At 43.4% G+C, this 19,637-nt stretch overlaps 1 protein-coding gene across 2 annotated transcripts in view; it reads right to left on the reverse strand.

The window, feature by feature from the left end:
- Positions 1–19,637, reverse strand: part of LOC121288568 (uncharacterized protein C16orf52 homolog B) — a 105,893-nt gene continuing 86,256 nt past the window's right edge. The window contains exons 3-4 of one of the 2 annotated variants that reach the window (XR_005945375.1): positions 6,522–9,658; positions 1–56 (exon numbers count right to left, since the gene is read on the reverse strand). Coding sequence is in view for 1 of the 2 variants with exons in the window: in XM_041207171.1 (XP_041063105.1) it covers positions 9,474–9,658 (185 nt within the window). In the remaining variant the exon portion in view is untranslated. Of the gene's footprint in view, positions 57–5,174; positions 9,659–19,637 lie in introns of those variants that run through there. The other variant, XM_041207171.1, reaches the window with a different exon arrangement.

Below are 19,637 nucleotides of genomic sequence, written 5' to 3' on the forward strand. Positions count from 1 at the left end.
CAAAATCTTGGCTGAAACTCCAATGGAATATTGAGGGGGTGCTACAGTGCGTGTTCCTGTTTAGGTGGATGTTTTAAAAAAAAACAAGGCATTAGTTGAACGACCAGAGTTCTCCTTTTAGGATGAATGTTTATCAGGACAATTAACACCACCAAAGACAAATTAACTGGTTACTCGTTGCATTGCTGAGTGCAGTGTTTGCAACTACAGCTTGGGCCCTTGGGTGGTGTAAATTTTTTTTGTCTGTGGTAGTCTTGCTGAACAATCTTAAGCACTGCAATAACAGAATTACCTGGAAAAACTCAACAGGTCTGGCAGCATCGGCGGAGAAGAAAAAAGTTGATGTTTCGAGTCCTCATGACCCTTCAACAGAACTGAGTAAAATTAGGAGAGGGGTGAAACATAAGCTGGTTTAAGGTGAAGGTGGTGGTGGTGGTGGTGGTGGTGGTGGGGGGGGGGGGGGGGGGGGGGAGTGGGGGTTGCAGGTTGTGGTTGTAGCGACAAACAAGCAGTGATAGGAGCAGATAATCAAAAGATGTCACAGACAAAAGAACAAAGAGGTGTTGAAGTTGGTGTTATTATCTAAATGAATGTGCTAATTAAGAATGGATGGCAGGACACACAAGGTACAGTTCTAGTGGGGGTGGGGTGGAATAAGACTAACAGGGCATAAAAGGTATAGACTTAAAAATAATGGAAATAGGTGGGAAAAGAAAAATCTATATAAATTATTGGAAAAAACAAAAACAAAAGGGAGGGGGAAGAAACGGAAAGGGGGTGGGGATGGAGGAGGGAGTTCAAGATCTAAAGTTGTTGAATCCAAATTCAGTCCGGAAGGCTGTAAAGTGCCTAGTCGGAAGATAAGATGCTGTTCCTCCAGTTTGGGTTGGGCTTCACTGGAACAATGCAGCAAGCCAAGGACAGACATGTGGGCATGAGAGCAGGGTGGGGTGTTAAAATGGCAAGCGACAAGGAGGTTTGGGTCATTCTTGCGGACAGACCGCAGGTGCTCTGCAAAGCGGTCGCCCAGTTTGCGTTTGGTCTCTCCTAAGTAGAGGAGACCGCATTGGGAGCAACGAATGCAGCAGATTAAGTTGGGGAAAATGCAAGTGAAAGGCTGCTTCACTTGAAAGGAGTGTTTGGGCCCTTGGACGGTGAGGAGAGAGGAAGTGAAGGGGCAGGTGTTGCATCTTTTGCGTGGGCATGGGGCGGTGCCGTAGGTGGGGGTTGAGGAGTAGGGGGTGATGGAGGAGTGAACCAGGTTGTCCCAGAGGGAACGATCCCTACGGAATGCCGCCGGGGGGTGAAGGGAAGATGTGTTTGGTGGTGGCATCATGCTGGAGTTGGCGGAGGATGATCCTTTGAATGCAGAGGCTGGTGGGGTGATAAGTGAGGACAAGGGGGACCCTATCATGTTTCTGGGAGGGAGGAGAAGGCGTGAGGGCGGATGTGCGGGAGATGGGCCGGCCACGGTTGAGGGCTCTGTCAACGACCGTGGGTGGAAAACTTCGGTTAAGGAAGAAGGAGGACGTGTTCACTTCTTTGGGCAGGAGTCCTCTCCCCGTTCAACGGATCCTTTTACCCACCTCCAATATTCTCCCTCCACCTGGACCCTTCCCTCTGGATTCTTACCTTCTCTCGATCTTTTCATTGAGAACTGTTGGCGTGACATTAGTCGTCTCAATTTCTCTGCTCCTCTCAACCATTCTAATCTGTCTCTCTCTGAACTTACTGCACTCCATTCTTTCAGGTCCAACCCCAACATTGTCATCAAACCCGCTGACAAGGGTGGTGCTGTTGTTGTCTGGCGCACTGACCTCGTGGAGGCTGAGCGTCAACTTGCACACACTTCATCCTACCTCTCCCTGGACCATGACCCCACCACTGAACACCAAGCCATTGTTTCCAGGACTGTCACTGACCTCATCTCCTCTGGAGATCTTCCCTCCACAGCTTCCAACCTGATAGTCGCCCAACCTCGCACGGCCCGCTTCTACCTCCTACCCAAAATCTGCAAACAGGACTGTCCCAGGAGACCGATCGTGTCAGCCTGTTCCTGCCCCACAGAACTCATTTCTCGCTATCTTGACTCCCTTCTCTCTCCCCTTGTCCAGTCCCTTCCCACCTACATCTGTGATTCCTCTGACACCTTACATCACATTAACAATTTCCAGTTCCCTGGCCACAACCACCTCCTCTTCACCATGGACATCCAATCCCTCTACACCTCCATCCCCCACCAGGATGGTCTGAGGGCCCTTAGCTTCTTCCTCGAACAGAGGCCCGAACAATCCCCATCCACCACTACTCTTCTCCATCTGGCTGAACTTGTTCTCACACTGAACGATTTCTCCTTCAACTCCTCTCACTTCCTCCAAATAAAAGGTGTGGTTATGGGTACCCACATGGGCCCCAGCTATGCCTGTCTCTTTATGGGGTATGTGGAACATTCCTTGTTCCAGTTCTACTCCAGCCCCCTTCCACAACTCTTTCTTCGGTACATTGATGATTACTTCGGTGCTGCTTCATGCTCGCGTCGGGACCTGGAAAAATTTATTAATTTTGCTTCCAATCTCCACTCCTCCATCATTTTCACATGGTCCATCTCTGACACTTCCTTTCCCTTCCTTGACCTCTCTGTCTCAATTTCTGGTGATAGACTGTCCACCAATATCCATTACAAACCTACCGACTCCCACAGCTACCTTGACTACAGCTCCTCACACCCCGCTACCTGTAAGGACTCCATCCCATTCTCTCAGTTCCTTCGCCTCCATCGCATCTGTTCTGATGATGCTACCTTCAAAAACAGTTCCTCTGACATGTCCTCCTTCTTCCTTAACCAAGGTTTTCCACCCACGGTCATTGACAGGGCCCTCAACCATGTCTGGCCCATCTCCCGCGCATCCGCCCTCACGCCTTCTCCTCCCTCCCAGAAACATGATAGGGTCCCCCTTGTCCTCACTTATCACCCCACCAGCCTCCGCATTCAAAGGATCATCCTCTGCCATTTCTGCCAACTCCAGCATGATGCCACCACCAAACACATCTTCCCTTCACCCCCCCCCCCCCCCCCCCCCCCCGCTCCGGTGGCATTCCGTAGGGATCGTTCCTTCTGGGACACCCTGGTCCACTCCTCCATCACCCCCTACTCCCCAACCCCCACCTACGGCACCGCCCCATGCCCACGCAAAAGATGCAACACCTGCCCCTTCACTTCCTCTCTCCTCACCGTCCAAGGGGCCAAACACTCCTTTCGAGTGATGCAGCATTTCACTTGCATTTGCCCCAACTTAGTCTACTGCATTCGTTGCTCCCAATGTGGTCTCCTCTACATTGGAGAGACCAGACACAAACTGGGTGATCGCTTTGCAGAACACCTGCGGTCTGTCCGCAAGAATGACCCAAACCTCCCTGTCGCTTGCCATTTTAACACTCCACCCTGCTCTCTTGCCCACATGTCTGTACTTGGCTTGCTGCATTGTTCCAGTGAAGCTCAACGCAAACTGGAGGAACAGCACCTCATCTTCCGACTAGGCACTTTACAGCCTTCCAGACTGAATATTGGATTCAACAACTTTAGATCTTGAACTCCCTCCTCCATCCCCACCCACTTTCCATTTCTTCCCCCTCCCTTTTGTTTTTTCCAATAATTTATATAGATTTTTCTTTTCCCACCTATTTTTAAATCTATACCTTTTATGCCGTTAGTCTTATTCCACCCCACCCCCACTAGAGCTGTACCTTGTGTGTCCTGCCATCCATTCTTAATTAGCACATTCATTTAGATGATATCACCAACTTCAACACCTCTTTGTTCTTTTGTCTGTGACATCTTTTGATTATCTGCTCCTATCACTGTTTGCTTGTCCATACAACCACAACCCCCACTTCCCTCCCCCCACCCCCCCCACCTTAAACCAGCTTATATTTCACCCCTCTCCTAATTTTACTCAGTTCTGTTGAAGGGTCATGAGGACTCGGAACGTCAACTTTTTTCTTCTCCGCCGATGCTGTCAGACCTGCTGAGTTTTTCCAGGTAATTCTGTTTTTGTTTTGGATTTCCAGCATCTGCAGTTTTTTGTTTTAACCTTAAGCAGTCGCTGTTGCATGCAGGTGCTGAAGTCCATAGTTGCGAGGATTTTTGTGGAACCTTATGGGGGGGTTGTGGGGTCAGTTAAGTCAGTTGGCTAGATTGTGATGCAGAATGACACCAATGGCACAGCTGTGTATTGGCTGTGGTAATTCATGAAAGCCTTGACCCATACTTGTGAAGTGGTTCCCCTCAAGCTATATATAACCATTGTCCCCCTGTAATAGAGTGATGCCTATGGTCCTTTGTGGACTATGGCTAATTAATTACTTTACCTTAGTGTCTGAAGTGCTTTAGCAGATGTCCAAGAGATGTAAGGTATTATATAAATACAAGTCCTTTCTTAAAAAATCAATTCAGCATTGTGCCAGTGTTTCCAGGTGAAGCCAATAAATTCAACTACAACGAGCACATAATCTAAGCTGACACTCCAGTGCAATACTGAGGGAGTGCTGCACAGTCAGAGGTACTGTCTTTCAGATGTTAAATAATGGTCCCATCTGCCCTTTCAAGTGAATGTAAATGATCTATTGAAGAGTCATATGGACTCGAAACGTTAACTGTGTTCCTCTCCGCAGATGCTGTCAGACCTGCTGAGTTTTTCCAGGTATTTTTATTTTTGGAATGTAAATGATCCCCTGGCCACTTGCACAACTGTAATTGCTGTTGTAGGAAAAACAGCATCTAAAAACAGCAGGAAAGTTCACTTGGTGTCCCGGCCAACATTTATCCCTCAATTAAAACCAAAGAAAAAAATTGATCTGTTCAATTATTTCATGGTTATTTGTGGGATCTCGCGGTACACAAATTAGATGCTGTTTTTCCTACAACAGCGATTACAGTTGAAAAGTGTTTCATCTTTGGGAGTTCCTGAGATCATGAAAGGTGCTTTAGAAAACAAGTCTTTTATATCTTAACAGGGAGGGAGAATACCTGCAGTTCAACAGAGATCTCTTTGAGGGTGGCAGAGTTCCTGAGATTTTATTAATTTGGCTAGGTGACCTACCTAGTGCATGTTTTTAGTGAACAAAAATTTGTGTCACATTTATTCCTCGTAGCATTTAAAATAAACACCAGTTCCTTTAGTAGACAATTGTTTTATTTTGATAAACTTGCTCAATAACAAAAATACAAGTGAAGGAAAATTATGTTCTCTTTGTACAGACGTATTAACAATGCCTCCTCTGAAATTATTATTGGTTTTAAAAACTGCCATAACCAATTATAAAACACATTGATAATATAACAGGATATTGTACAGGCTGTTTGCACAAATCCAAAAAATCCCTTATGTGAGTCTATACAATAAGAAAATGACTAGATCTCATTCTGAGTTTCTTGGATTAACCACCAAATCACTTGCACGCAGTGAGGCATTTGTGTTATCCTTCATTGTTGTGTCCTTCAGACAGGGTTTGATGTGGATTGGAAGTGAGGGGAGAAATGAATGTAAACAAATCATACAGAAAGCAAGATATAATACAACTCAATTATTAAGTGAAACATCAGCAAACAAAATGCTGTAATTTCAGTGTTTCCTGCCAGACTGAAACTGGCTCTAGTCACATTAGCTTAACGACATTTATGGAAAAGACTTTTTTCCCCATCTTTTTTAATGAGCTATCCCAGAAAACACATCAGTTCAGAATAAAGTAACAGCACAAGTGGTTGGAGCCAAAATTCAGCCCAAAAAAACCCCTAATTCTCTTCTTTTAATAATGTGCTCTACTGACAATTATATTAATAACCTTCCTTTGCTCAGAAAACACCTAATCGCTGAGGCTTTTTTGCACAGAGGGAAAATGGAGACATTAAAGTGGCAATTTAAAAATAAATGTGGGCAATGATGATGCTTTCTGGCACTGCTTTGCCTCTTTGTTGCAGGTTTCACACGATGCAATGGGATTTTAAAGACCCTCAAAAGGGACTAATCTGACACTAGAAAAAAGCTGGAGTGGTAATGTCCACTTACTGATTGCAATGGATCTGGATGACTTGATAATTTGGTCTTTTTGTCAATGGCTCTTTTAAGTGTTTCAAAATAATTGCTCAGTTTGGGGAAATGAAAATGAGTGAATCCACTCACAAAGCATCTATTTCTGCAAAAGGGTCTTTGAAAAAAATAAGACTTGGTGACTATGCAAACTGATAGTCAAATACTTTAAAGCCTGTTAATGGGTTTAATGGTCTTCTTGAAATGAAAGAGGATACCTGGCTGGTCCAGGCAGCCTTCGTACTGGGTGATGTTGTGCGATACTGTGTAAAACTTAGAATACAGATTTGCCATAAAACCTGCAGGTGCAGATGAGAGTTTTTATAAAAATTTGATACTCAATGATCAAAGTGGCCAATACCTCCAACAATTTTGTCAAGCAATTTATTCAGAAGTCTGTTTTCATGATCTAGATATAATTTAGCACAAACTTACCATTAAGAGTTTAATTATTCAGTCAGTCAAATCACACCTGAAGTTCTAGTGTGAGCTGTTCCTGGGGGTTTTCCTTTCGTCATTTACTGCTACTTCCTGTGTTACTGCAATAAAAACTGCAATCTGAAATGGGCTCAGGGAGTAAGAAATGTACACAGTTTGCACAGTAACGCAACGTCATGTTAATGCGCTAGCTGGAACTGGCCTTTTCACCTGTGTCAGCACATATAGTTCACTTTGCGAGATCAGTAAAATCAAGCAGGTAAAGAGGAAAAGAGAGAGAGAGAAAACTGAGGATAGAGTGCACATAATCAGGGAGGAGAGGAGGAGTGTGAAAGAGAGGGAGGAAAAGCAAAGGAGTGAACAAAAGCAAGAGAGAGGAAGACACACACAGATAGGCATAGGGCAGTAAGAGAGTGGTAGGGAGGCGAAGAGGAACAGACAGACTGACAGAAAGGAAGGAAGAAGAAAGCCAAAGAAACAAGGAAAGAATTTTTTCTACTAATAGGATTTTACAACAACCAGTGGTCCCATGTGAGTTTGTGCTAATTAGAACTGTGCATGTTGAAATGTACAATGTGTTCGCGAAAAATGAAGTTGGTCACAGATGATAAAATTTGGGTCAACAAACTTTTGTTACAGTTCAATGAACATAACAGCTCAGCCATCATTTCTCTATACTAAATAATGAAACATACTTTTAGTGTTCAAGGTGTTTGGTTTTAGAGTAAAGGGGATATAATTCAGGAATTCTAGATTTACTCAATTTAAAATCCAGTTGTAATTTTGATCATTTAATGCTTTCTCATAATTCATGTTTGTCAGCAGATCATTCACATATTTACATTCAGCTTCCTACAGTACAGCACTGAAGGACTTCTCTTTTGTTTGTACTTTCCAAGAAGTTTTGAGATATGGGCAGCAGTGTGAATATTGCCCTTTGATCTTTCACTGCAAATGCTGAGGTACCAGGTTGCTTTTAAATATTCACAATCGTTTCTTGATGCTTTTATTTCTTCTACACCTTTTCCTTCGAAATGCAGAGCACACAGATCACCTGGAAGGAGCTGCTTTTGTTGCCAGAAGCAATATTCCCGGCATCTCCACAACTCAATCTCACTTCTATCCAACTTCTTACTTTCAGTGAACAGACACGCTCAAGCTAATGCATTAGCCAACACATCACCACCAGCATTGTGTGATCCACCTGTGAGTGCACAAGGACTGTTGAAGAGACATGCCCCAGGGACAGAGCAGTCTGGCTCCAAACTTTCTCTTTTGATGGGGAAAGGCACACAGTACACCTCCACTGTGCCTGTATCTAAACACCATTTTAAGAGTGGATGAGAGACAGCAATGCCCTTGCAGCAATCTCAGAGCCGAGATTACTGTCTGCAGACAAGCATCCCAGCAAAGGGGACGAGTGTTCCTTATAAACAACTAGACTGGCCTTTACTGCTCATATGTAAAATACTGGGTCAAATGAAAAGTTCACTCAGAAACCTTGTGTGGAACTGCAGCACTCCTTCAACAGTTGGTCTCACACATTCCTCTGACAAGAACAGGCAATCAGATAGCTCAATCCTTTAGCATCATACCAAACAACTTCACACTGATCCCAAACAGTCTGAAAGGGAAGCTCAGTTTAATGTCTCTATCCTGACGCGTGGAAACAGACTGGCCACCTGATCAGAGATAGTGGCATCTTTTAATATTACACAACCTGACTGCCCAGGATAAGTAAACACAATGAAGGCGACTGGAGCTGCTGAATAGGTTACGTTCATTTACAGCTCCACACAGGTACATGAACAGCGGATGAAGCTGCATTAGCATAAATTGGAGGACAACTCTGGATAAACACATTAGCCAGAACATTGCAAAAAATAGGTCAGGTTTAAGCAGTGGAGTGATTTAAAGGATATGTCACAATCTCTTTCTCCTCATATACAAATAATTTAATAAAGATAATTTTTTAGTTCAGCTTAGTCAACTTAAAAAAAAATTGCACCCAGTAAGGTTTAGACATGTGGTAATATTGTTTGAAAACAAAGTTGGGGTCAGTTGCTACAGAATAAAAAAAGCTCAAAGAATGAGGTAACTGAGGACTTTCGACTGTACTGACCTCAAAGTGACAGCAACTTGGACGTCAACCTTCACATAATAGTGTTTTCCAGTAATTTTAGCTCTCCAGAGTTGCATATACATTAAACTGCATTAGCCAACAGAAATAGGAAGGGGAGTTTCTTCTAAGTATCACTGAACAAAAAACATAATATTTGGCTTTAATATCCAGCAGGAATAAATTTCCATATTTGTTTTGTACAGAATAGAAAGCAACTTTGATCTATAGGCTTCATAACATGATGACCCTGGTCAAACTGGCACTCCACTGGGCTCCAAGCCCTGAATCAAATCCGTTTTGGTATCACTTTAGTTTAAGTAGCGTAATGTATCCCCACCCCCCGCTCAATTTTTGAATGGTTCACCACATTTGAGATGTTGCAATATTCTATTCTTAACCAGTGAGGCCTGCCCCACCTGCATTAACCTGTTACCTCCAGCCTAACACAGTCTCTTTCTAAAGAGTGAAAACATGAGAGTGAGCGAGCTTGGGTTCAAATGCCTGTTGCTAATATGAAATGGTGATAGGTATAGTGTTAATTGAGAGGACACAGTAGGGAGGTCATGATGCAGTCCCCTCAGGTTGTTCGTTTCCCAGAACAGCGGCATCCTCATCCAAAGCAGCAGTTTGTTCACAATGTTCCAAGTCGGCATGGGGGTTGGTGGAGGAAAAACTCTTCTTTGTCTCCAAAGTGCATAGTGATATGAACTAATCCATCCTCGGTCGTGGGAGTTGCTCTAAGCAGTCCCCAGCTGATGAATGCAACTCAACCTTGATAATTGGGTTTTCTTGTGTGCTGAAAAACTGGGCAGGTTTTTTCTGTTTCCTCAACCAGGTAGGCAGACCTTCCCTGCGAACAGGAGTCCCACGATTGTAAAGAAGATGGACAAGACAAATAGCACATATGATGACCCAACCTGGGTATTGTTGGGCAACTTGTACGGCTGCCCTCCAACTTCATTGATGTAAAATCCAATCGGAAATATTAGGGCTGCCATACAGAACAAGATCACTGCCGAAGAAGAGAGAGATAGAAAATGAGTATACATTAGTTGTACATTGAGACAACATAATTCTTTAGATTTCCACAAACATTCCATGCTGATGCTTCAAATTTATTTGCTCATAATGTTAGTGTTAAACAGTTGGACAAAAAAGTGTAATGGAAGTGGGGTGCAACACAACAACACACGTTCCCCTAATCACTGCTCAATGTACCTGTGTGTGCACCACACAAATATGTCTCTCATCTGAACACTCCCTGAATCCAAGCATTTCCTCAAAACTCTACTGTAACATTTAACCATGTTATGTTTCATAGGGTGCAAAAAAGCCTGTTTAAAAAATATTCTGAATGTGGTTGACTCTTAACTGCCCTCTGAAATGGCCTAGCAAGCCACTCAGTTGTACCAAACTGCTACAAAGTTTAAAAGTGGACATCAACCTAGGCATCAATCTAGGCACCAGGAACGACATCGGCAAACCCAGCCCTGTCGATCTTGCAAGTCCTCCTTACTGACATCTGGGAGCTTGTGACAAAATCTGGAGAGCTGTCCAACAGGTCAGTCAAGGAACAGCCTGATATAATCATATTCTCCAAATCATACCTTACAGCCTATGTCCCAGACACCTCCAGCACTATCCCTGGGTATGTCCTGTTTCACTGGCAGGTCAGGCCCACCAGAGGTGGCAGCAGCGTGCTATATAGTTAGAAGGAAGTTGCCCTGGGAGTCCTCAAAATTGACTCTGGGCCCCATGAAGTCTAATGGCAGCAGATCAAACATGGACAAGAAAACCTAATTACCACCTACGTCCTCCCTCAGTTGATAAATCAGGAAGAAACACTGAGGGTGTCAAGGGCACAGAATGTATTCTGGGTTGGGGACTTCAATATCCACCACCAGGACTGGCTCGGTAGCACCTTTATTGACTGAGCTGGCCAAGTCCTGAAGGATATATCTGCCTGTGTATATCTGACTGGGCCTGTGGCAGGTGAAAGAACCACCAAAAGGGAAACACCTACCAGACCTTGTCCTCAGCAATCTACCAGTTGCAGATGTATCTGTCATGTAGGAACATAAGACTTAAGAGCAGGACATTCAGCCCTGTTTTTCTTCACATTGAGGGCACACTCCATAGTGTTGTGTGGCACTGCCCTCATGCTAAACGGGAAAGATTTACAACATATCTAGCAACTCAAAACCGAGCATCTCTGAGGCACTGTGGGCCATCAGCAGCAGAACGGTATTCAACTATAATCTCTAACCTCATGGCCCAGCATTTCCCTCACTCTACGATTTCCAACAAGTTGGCGGATCAACCCTGCAGGACAGCATGTCAGGTGCAGCACCAGGCATACCTACAAATGAGGTGTCAACCTGGTGAAGCTACAACACAGGACCACTTGAATGCCAAACAGAAGAAGCAGCAAGCGATAGATCTGAGCTCTGCAGTCCTGCCACATCCAGTTATGAATGATGGTGGACAATTAAACAACTTAGAGGTGGCTCTACAAATGTCCCCACCCTCATTGATGGCGGAGCCCAGCACATTAGTGCAAAAAACAAGGCTGAAGCAGTTGCAACCGTGATCCATCTCGGCCTCCTCCTAAGGTCCCCAGCATCACGGATTCACTCCACATGATATCAAGAAACGGCTGAAGACACTGGATACTGCAAAGGCCATGGGCCCTGACAACACTCCTAGAGTAATGAAGATTGCTCCAGATTAGCCACACACCTAGCCACATTGTTCCAGTAAAGCTAAAACACTGTCATCTACCCGACATCATGAAAAATTATCCAGGTATGTCCTGTCCATAAAAATCAGAACAAGGCCTGATCTATCTACTCTCAATCATTAACAAAATGATGGAAGGTGCTGTAGACAGCACTATCAAGTGGCATTTAAACAGCAATAATGTTCTCACTAATGTTCAGTTTGGGTTCTGCCAGGACAACTCAGTTCCGGACCTCAATACAATGTTGGTCCAAACATGGACAAAAAAGCTGAATTCCAGAGGTGAGGTGAGGGTGACTAGCCTTGACATCAAGGCAGCATTTGATTGAGTGTGGCATCAAGGAGCCCTAGCAAAGTTTGAAGTCAATGGGAATCAGGGAGAAAACACTCCACTGTTTGGAGTCATGCCTAGCACAAAGGAACATAGTTGTGGCTGTTGGAGGCCAATCATCTCAGTCCCAGGACATCGCTGCAGGAGTTGCTCAGGGGTGTGTCCTAGGCCCAACCATCTTCCCTCCATCATAAGGTTAGAGGTTCACTGATGATTGCACAACCTTCAGTACCATTCAGATACTGAAGCATTCCAGATCCATTTGCAGCAATACTTGGACAATCTTCAGGCTTGGGTTGATAAGTAGCAAGTTACATTTGCACTACACAAGTGCAAGGCAATGATCATCTCCAACAAGGCAAAATGTAACCATCTCCCCTTAACATTACACAGCATTACCATTGCTGAATCCCCTACAATCAACATTCCAGGCATTATCATTGACCAGAAACTGAACTGGACCAGCCATATAAATACTGTTGCTACAAAAGCACGTCAGCGGCTGTAATTTCTTTGGTGAGTAACTCATCTGTCTTCCCAGTGTGTTCACCACCGACAAGGTACAAGTCAGGACCATGATGGAATCCTCCCCAACAACACTCAAGAAGCTCAACACCATCCAGGACAAAGCAGCCTGCTATACCGGCACCCCATCCACCACCTTAAACATTCACTCCCTCTACCACCAGCGATAAGTGGTAGCAGTGTGTAGCCTATACAAGGTGCTGTGAAGCAACTCATCAAATCTTCTTTGACAGCACTTTCCAAACCAGTGACCTCTAACAACTAAAAGGGCATGGGCAGCAGACAGATAGGAACACCACCACCTGCAAGTTCCCCACTAAGCCACACACCATCCTGACTTGGAACCATATTGCCCTTCCTTTACTGTTACTGGGTTAAAATCCTGAGACTCCCTTCCTAACAGCACTTTGGGTGTACCTACACCAGGAGGGCTGCAGCAGTTCAAGGCAGCAGCTAAATACCACCCTCTCAAGGGCAATTAAGGGTGGGGCAACAAATGCTGGTCTTGCCAGAAATGCTAACATCTATGAAAGAATATGAAAAGAATTAGCTTATCATATCCAATGCTGCCTTTTCACAAATTGGTTTAATTGGGTCTGTGAGCATGTAAAATGAAGTCACACCACAGGTCAACTGTGATTGTCTGAAAACGTGCCCCAATGCTTGCCTGCTCAACATGGTTAGAATTTAAGTCAACAAGACTGGAATGGAAAATATTTCCTCCCCCCTTATAATCGAGTTTCATTCATTATGAAAGGGGAGATGCACAGACACAACATTTTATTTTGACATAGCAACAAGGTAAATTGAACTGATCCTTTTCTGCTGTCAAGGCAATAATCTTGCAGTTATTTGTGGGAATGATTCTCAGTTAAAGCTCGCTGCAACACTGAGGGCTATGAATTCTTGTGTGCTCAACAAATCCTGCTCAACCCAATTCAAACTGAATGCACTTGAAGTGAGCTCTGATTATGCATTTAAAGGGTGCAGTCAGAACACACATGCCACACAGATGTTACTCTCTCAATATGAGCCTCTTGTTTTAAAATACATTTAATCTAATAAAATGGGAGAACTGAATCCAAGCTCACTACCAACGCTTTAGTTGCTCCAGTTACTATAGAAACTGATCTGATGATACTATGACTGGTATCTAAGCTGGCTAGATGTGCTAAGACAGCTGCGTACATGCCACAAGTGACAGAAAGGCTTCATAGGCCTGTCCAGGCACATCACCAGAGACCCCCTGCCCAAAAATCAGCCACGTCAGCTGTTTATACAGCTGGCACTGGTATCAAAGCTATGGAACAGGGTCACCTCACTCACTAGTACACACCACAGATACACTTCCGCCTTGCCACTGACTCTGTATCCACTGTTGGCTGCCACATAAACACCACTCTATAAACTGTGCATTCTTTGATCCTGCATTCAGTATTTTCCAGAGAATTTGCTGGCTTTTCTCTGTCATGACATTACCTAAGAGTTCTGGTATTACAAGTCGAAAAATTAAGATTTCATAGACCTGGGGAGAGCACACTTTTACTCGGAGGTGGACAGTAACCATGGCAACTCAATTACATTCAAAACTAGCAATTTCTGATGTTATATACATCGGTACACGATAACAAGAAAAGCTGAATGCAAAATCTGAAAGCCAAAAGCCCAGGAAATTCCAAAAGCACACAACGAACCTTGCAGCGCCAATATTGGAATAAAAGACAAAACAATATTGCAGGTGAACAAAGCATCTTCAATATCATCAATCTAGTTTTTATCTTTCAGATGCTGCTGGACAGGATTCTCTGCACTTGAATAAAAATGTTCCATCTTTAACATTTCCCAGCTCTGATGAAAGGGAACAAGCCTGAGATGTTAACTCCGTTTCTCTCTCCACAGCTGCTGCCTGACATGCTGAGTATTTCCAACATTTTCTGCTTTTATTTCAGGTAGAATTCAGCTTTTGCAGAATCACAGCATTTGCTATCCTTGTTCCTGGGACACTCATTCCTGTTACCGATTCCCCCACACTGAGGATAGTGCAGGCAAGAGAATGCTTCAAGGCAATGCGCCTTGATTTAGATCAAGGAGGTCTGATCCAGAGACCACAACAGTAAGCATAATAAGCTCTTTTGAGATTTTACAACTATAAGCTCAAACCCAACTAAAGGGTTAGTTAATCATTGATATCTGCTGCTTCTGCAAAAGCCTTCAAAACTGGGTTGATAAGATGTGATGAGTGGGGTGCCACAGGGATCAGTGCTGGGGCTTCAACAATTTACAATTTATAACAATGGCTTCGATGAAGGGATGAAAGCATGGTTGCTAAATTTGCTGATGACACACCAAAGATAGGTAGGAAAATAAGTTGTGAAGAGGAGATAATATATCTATGTCCCTTTGCAGATCCTTAAGTGAATGGGCAAACATTTGGCAGTTGGAGTAGAATGTGGAAAAATGTGAACTTGCCCACTGTGGCAGGAAAAATAGAAAAGCACCATGATATTTAAATGGAGAGAGATTGCAGAACTCTACAGTACAGAAGGATCCGGATGTCCTGGTACATGAATCTCAAAAAGTTAGTACGCAGATATAGCAAGTGATTAGGAAGGCAAGGAGAATGGAATATAAAAGTAGGGATGTTTTGCTACAGTTGTACAGGTTGTTGGTGGTACTGTGTACATTTTTCATCTCCTTATTTAAGAAGGAATATAAATGAGTTAGAAACAGTTCAGAGAAGATTCACTCCACTGATACCTGGAATCGGGGGGGTTATCTTGTGAGAAAGGGTTGGACAGGCTGGTCCTGTATCCATTGGAAGTTAGAAGAACGAGAAGTGATCTTACTGTAACATACAAGATCCTGAGGGGACTTGACAGCCGAATGCTAAAAGGATGTTTCCACTTGTGGAAGAGACTAGAACTAGAGTGTCACAGTTTAAAAATGAAGGGTCTCCCATTTAAGACAGAGTGAGAAGAAATTTTTTCAGAGGGTCGTGAGTCTTTGGAACTCTCTTCCCCGGAAAGTGGTGGAGATGGGGTAATTGAATATTTTTAAGGCGGCAGCAGCAGATAGGTTCTTGACTAACAAGGGAGTCAAAGATTATTAGGGGTAGGTGCAATGTGGAGTTGAAGCCACAATCAGATCAGCCACACTATCATTGTAAAAAGGTGGGACAGCTAGGACCCATACAGGTTCGCAAAGTAATACCTTTTATTTGGAAGAAGTAATTGGAGTCAAAAGATAAGTTGTTCAATGTAAGAACAAGTTGAGTCAGGCAGAGGTTGAGGACAAATTGCACCTCCATTCAAAGAAGAAGCGAAAAGCCTTCAGGCTGTCCTGGTGGAAGGCGGATGTACAGAGGGTTCAGGTGTCCTTGATGAAAAGGAGGCAGTTAGGGTTAGGAACCTTGAGATGAAATTGATCAAAGTGAGTGACTGGTGTTGGGGTGGCAGCAATCTCCCTGTAGGTCTTCACATTCTGTGGTGAAACAGCAAAATAACATTTCTGTCTAGACTTAATGACACTCCCTATGCTTCCACTGACAATATTGTGGTTTCTAGTGCACCTGGAGCTAGCATACAAACTCTGCCTAAAAACTCAAGTATCGCATCTCAGACCAGTAAGGTCTTGTGATTGTGACATAAAGCTCCTTCTCAGCTACCAAGGCGACCAGCCAAATCCTTTATGCCACATCACCTGTTTCTCTGCAGAACTTGAATTTTGACTGCAAATCTTTGAATGCAAAGATAAATTACATTGCTAAACAAGACTGCTTCCATCAGCGATAGACTTGTTGCCAGGACCAATGTTTTCCCCCAGAAAGGGAAAGTGTTACACAAGGAAACAGAAACATTACAAGTGTTCTTAGCCCCTCCCAATGCACCTTATCTGACCATGCCACTCCTATCCCACCCCCGAAAGTGGCTCTCTGCCTCTCAACATGGGATAACTAGGCTGGCATGGCAGGCACCCCTGTCCCCAAAGGTACAAACCTGATACACACTCACCCTATGCTCTTCCTTTCAGAATGGCAGTCCAGGTGCCCCATACTAACTTAACCTATCCTTTTCACCCATTGTATATGATGCAGTAAGCAGCAGTGCATTTCCAGACAGCAAACATTTATCTCCCTTTTTGTTACGGACACTTACACAATCCAGTCTCTTTTAAAGAGGATATAAATTCCCCCAAATAAAAGTGGTTTATAAACTTTCCACCCCATTAATTAAAAGGTGGAGATAGATTTTATTCTTGTAAAATATGTTTGAAACTGGACCATAGTGACTGAATTCAGGAGTAAAGATAAATAAAGGGAGCATCTCAGAAAAGAGCCAAGGAAATGAAGGAAACTATTAAAACGAAAAGCAGGAAACCAGAGAAGCAAATTGCAATCGGAGTTGAGAAAAATAACATTTTCAATCATGTACATATGAAACCAGGATTTATGTAACGAGTTTGGTGAGACTGACTATTCACATGCACAGTATTAGGAGAGGACTTACTGGTTAGGAAAAGATTATTTGCGCTTTTCATGAAGGTACATTTCACGGAGATTATTACCAATCACAAGATAATCACTAAGAGATGGGGCATTTTGTAAAAGAGCTACATATTAACAGAGGGAATTATTAAGAAGATTTTCACAATATAGGTAATGTATCCAGTAAAAAGCAGGGGGGGGTGGTGGTGGTTGTGGGGAGAAAACCCAGTAAATATGGTAGCACCTTTTAAAGAAAGGGAAGTCGTCCTTGGCAATTACAGGCTGGTACAGCTTACTTCAGTTGTTGCAAAAGTACCAGAGTATTTTTCAGGCTTGATTGTTGAAAAATATCTAGTTTTCTGAATATAAGTAGGCTATACCTCAAATTCACTGAAGGTATGACAGAAATCCAATGCATTTTCTGTTCTCTAATTTGTACTTTACTCCCACCTCTGGATCTCAAAATCATACAACAGTTACTGGTCTAAAATAAAAGCAAAATACTGTAGATGCTGGAAATCTGAAACAAAAACAAAAATTGCTGGAAAAACTCAGCAGGTCTGACAGCATCTGTGGAGAGAAAGACAGAGTTAACGTTTCGAGTCCGTACGACAGTTATTGGTCACTTGGTTAACAGTGCAACAACTCTCAATGGCCTGCCACTTTTAAGTTGCTCAAGTATTGCCTGGATGCAACTTGCCTGTTACCTCCACCGTCAGCCCCTGCCCCGACTTAAACTTTACATCCCTGTTAGAAGGATGAGCTTTACTTAGTGCATCTCTCTCTCACGCCTCTATGCCAGCTACACACTCTGGTGGCAGAACAACTTGGGGCATAGGATATGGAAGAAACCACAGGCATAAATCTATGTTCTACCAGTCAGTGAAGCACTGTTACTAGACTTCCAAAAGCATTTCAAATGTTGCCTCACAAGGGACTGAGAGTGAAAAGGTCCATGGAATTAGAAGGGATTATAGTTAAGTCGGCATAAAACTGGCATCCTTCATACTCCATTACCGGCTCTACTCTTAATTAATTCAGCTGGGATGTTAAATGAAAAACGGACATCGAAGGTTGAGTCTCTAAGAGCCTTCCCTCGATTAACTAATGTTGGAAACAGAAGGCAATTATAACTGAACATTATTTAAGTAAGGGAAGGCTCTTAGAGCTCGACCTTCAATGTCCATTTTTCATTTAACAACCTAGCTGAATGAATTAACAGTAGAGTCAGTGATGGAGTACAAAGGGCACAACTAGAAGAGATCTAAAGACACATGGTTGATCATTTATGGTGAAACAGGATCTACCTATATATTGCCGGCAGTGGTTCCTTGGAATCGAGGATGACGCCCATCAGGCTTGGTGCGACTATGGGCAGAATTTTTTGCTTGGCGGTGGGTGCGCACCCGACACCCTTGAGTGTGAAATAGCGTGTGATGACGTCGGACAAGCATCCCAACATCATTGTGCACTCACGTGATATTTCAGTCGGCAGGCGCGTGCGAGAGCTGGCAGTGTGCCCGGCGACAATTAAGATACTTATTAAGGTCCTTAATGCTGCAATTACTGGGGACTTTTCGTTGCCCGTCCAACATTACGGTTGGCAGGCAGGCAAATCAGTCAGGTGGCCTTTGCCTTTTTGAGGAAACCTCATCAAAGGGCGGGATGAGATTTCCGAGGATAATTTTTAAAAAAAGATAAAAATGTGTGGACAGAATTTTCAGCATCCATATGCCCATCATTCTGATGCATGGACATTTTGTTCGGCTTTCTAAAATCTTTATTTATGGCTTTTGAGTTCTTCAGCTCCAAAGCAGCACTCTGCCTTCAGGAAGTTTTCTATGAGCACGCCCCCCTGCCTGCACTTCAGCGCTCATCCTCCTCCTGGCAGCGTTGAGCATTTCAGTGCGCCGTTCATGCTGGCTAACCACTAATTGGCCAGCCAGTGTGAAATTGGGGTCAGGGGCCGATCACATGTGGCAGCCGTTTTCTGGCCGCTGCCGGGCCTGCTGACCACACCCACACTCTGAAATCAAAATCCTGCCCTATATGTCTATCTATATATATTTATATATATATATATATATATATATATAAAAATATATATATATATATATATATATATATAGATAGACATGTGTGTGTGTGTGTGTGTCTATATATATATATATATATATACACACACTCTATATATAAATGCAAAGGAGGTTTATCAAAGAATTGTGAATTATTTTGTACTGTAATAATGGCTGAGGTAACCTGCACTCAGATTAACAACCAGTTAGTAATGGCTGCAATGATCTGTGGAATGTTGAGGCCATTGTACCCGCAGCTAAAAAATTGTTCACAACTTGTGAAGGTATGTGTCATTCTTCTATCTTTGTACCCTTTTTGTCAGTACTATTCTCTGTAACGCTGCTGGACCCTAAGTGGAGTCTCAACCACTTAAACAGCATGTGAACACAGGGGAGATCAATACCTACCTTGCAGAACAGACAGCATTAACTCACTCTGCAGACCCATATTACATGTCTCCCATTGGCAAACTCGTGCAATGTGGAAGAGCCTTTAAGTTATACTACTGAACACCACATATATCACTCTCACCACCCTCTTTCCAGGATTCCTCAACCTGCAGGATCACCTTTTCACCTGAAGGTTTGCCTTCACTTCTTGCTGCCAAAGCTCCGCTTAAATCTTGAAAAAGATGTTAAGTTCTTAACTCTTAAAAAAGAAACGGCTACACAGAAGCACTGCACTTAAAGTTGCCAGCTGGTACCAGAGGGACTGAGGTTAAAGTGAGAAGCTGTCAGACAAATCAAGAAAGAAAGGGCAAAGGACAGGCATTGACCTTTTTGGTGCCTCCTGTTTTCCTGCAGCTGCACAGCAATATTAACTAGGCTGAATGAAATA

This window comes from Carcharodon carcharias, chromosome 15, assembly GCF_017639515.1.
Source record: "Carcharodon carcharias isolate sCarCar2 chromosome 15, sCarCar2.pri, whole genome shotgun sequence".
Lineage (NCBI taxonomy): Eukaryota > Metazoa > Chordata > Chondrichthyes > Lamniformes > Lamnidae > Carcharodon > Carcharodon carcharias.